At 20.7% G+C, this 1,126-nt stretch overlaps 1 protein-coding gene across 1 annotated transcript; it reads left to right on the top strand.

Moving 5' to 3' along the window:
- Window positions 1-428: 428 nt before the first annotated feature.
- Window positions 429-779, top strand: LOTGIDRAFT_148554 (hypothetical protein; the record flags this gene model as incomplete). The annotated part of the gene is made up of 1 exon (XM_009069091.1): window positions 429-779. A coding segment is annotated over one exon (351 nt), but the record flags the coding sequence as incomplete, so codon positions are not given.
- Window positions 780-1,126: the final 347 nt, after the last annotated feature.

Below are 1,126 nucleotides of genomic sequence, written 5' to 3'. Positions count from 1 at the left end.
TACCTAGTAATACTGTTTAATAAACTATGATGAAATTCTATGGGTTATGTTCACAGAGTGGAATATTTTAACAGTTTTATAAACTATAATATATCTATATTTCATTGGGCTATCATATTGATACAGATTAATAAAATATCATATTCTAATAGAGGTTACCTAGTAATACTGTTTAATAAACTATGATGAAATTCTATGGGTTATGTTCACAGAGTGGAATATTTTAACAGTTTTATAAACTATAATATATCTATATTTCATTGGGCTATCAAATCAGTAGAGTTAATAAAATATCATATTCTCATAGAGGTTACCTAGTGATACTGAAACATTATATCATCAACTTTCATCTAAATTACACCTCCAGTCTATTACGTATTATTTAACTGTGGATCAATTGAACTTATATTATTACTATTAGTGATCAAGTTAAATTTCATTCAACTTATATTATTACTATTAGTGATCAAGTTAAATTTCATTCAACTTATATTATTACTATTAGTGATCAAGTTAAATTTCATTCAACTTATATTATTACTATTAGTGATCAAGTTAAATTTCATTCAACTTATATTATTATTATTAGTGATCAAGTTAAATTTCATTCAACTTATATTATTACTATTGGTGATCAAGTTAAATTTCATTCAACTTATATTATTATTATTAGTGATCAAGTTAAATTTCATTCAACTTACATTATTATTATTAGTGATCAAGTTAAATTTCATTCAACTTATATTATTATTATTAGTGATCAAGTTAAATTTCATTAACCTTATATTATTACTATTAGTGATCAAGTTAAATTTCATTCAACTTATATTATTACTATTAGTGATCAAGTTAAATTTCATTCAACTTATATTATTACTATTAGTGATCAAGTTAAATTTCATTAAACTTATATTATTATTATTAGTGATCAAGTTAAATTTCATTCAACTTATATTATTACTATTAGTGATCAAGTTAAATTTCATTAAACTTATATTATTATTATTAGTGATCAAGTTAAATTTCATTCAACTTATATTATTATTATTAGTGATCAAGTTAAATTTCATTCAACTTATATTATTATTAGTGATCAAGTTAAATTTCATTCAACTTATATTATTAC

This window comes from Lottia gigantea (genome assembly GCF_000327385.1).
Source record: "Lottia gigantea unplaced genomic scaffold LOTGIsca_9848, whole genome shotgun sequence".
NCBI lineage: Eukaryota > Metazoa > Mollusca > Gastropoda > Lottiidae > Lottia > Lottia gigantea.
The sequence above is the reverse complement of the archived record's forward strand: the minus strand, read 5'-3'. Positions and strand labels throughout refer to the sequence as shown.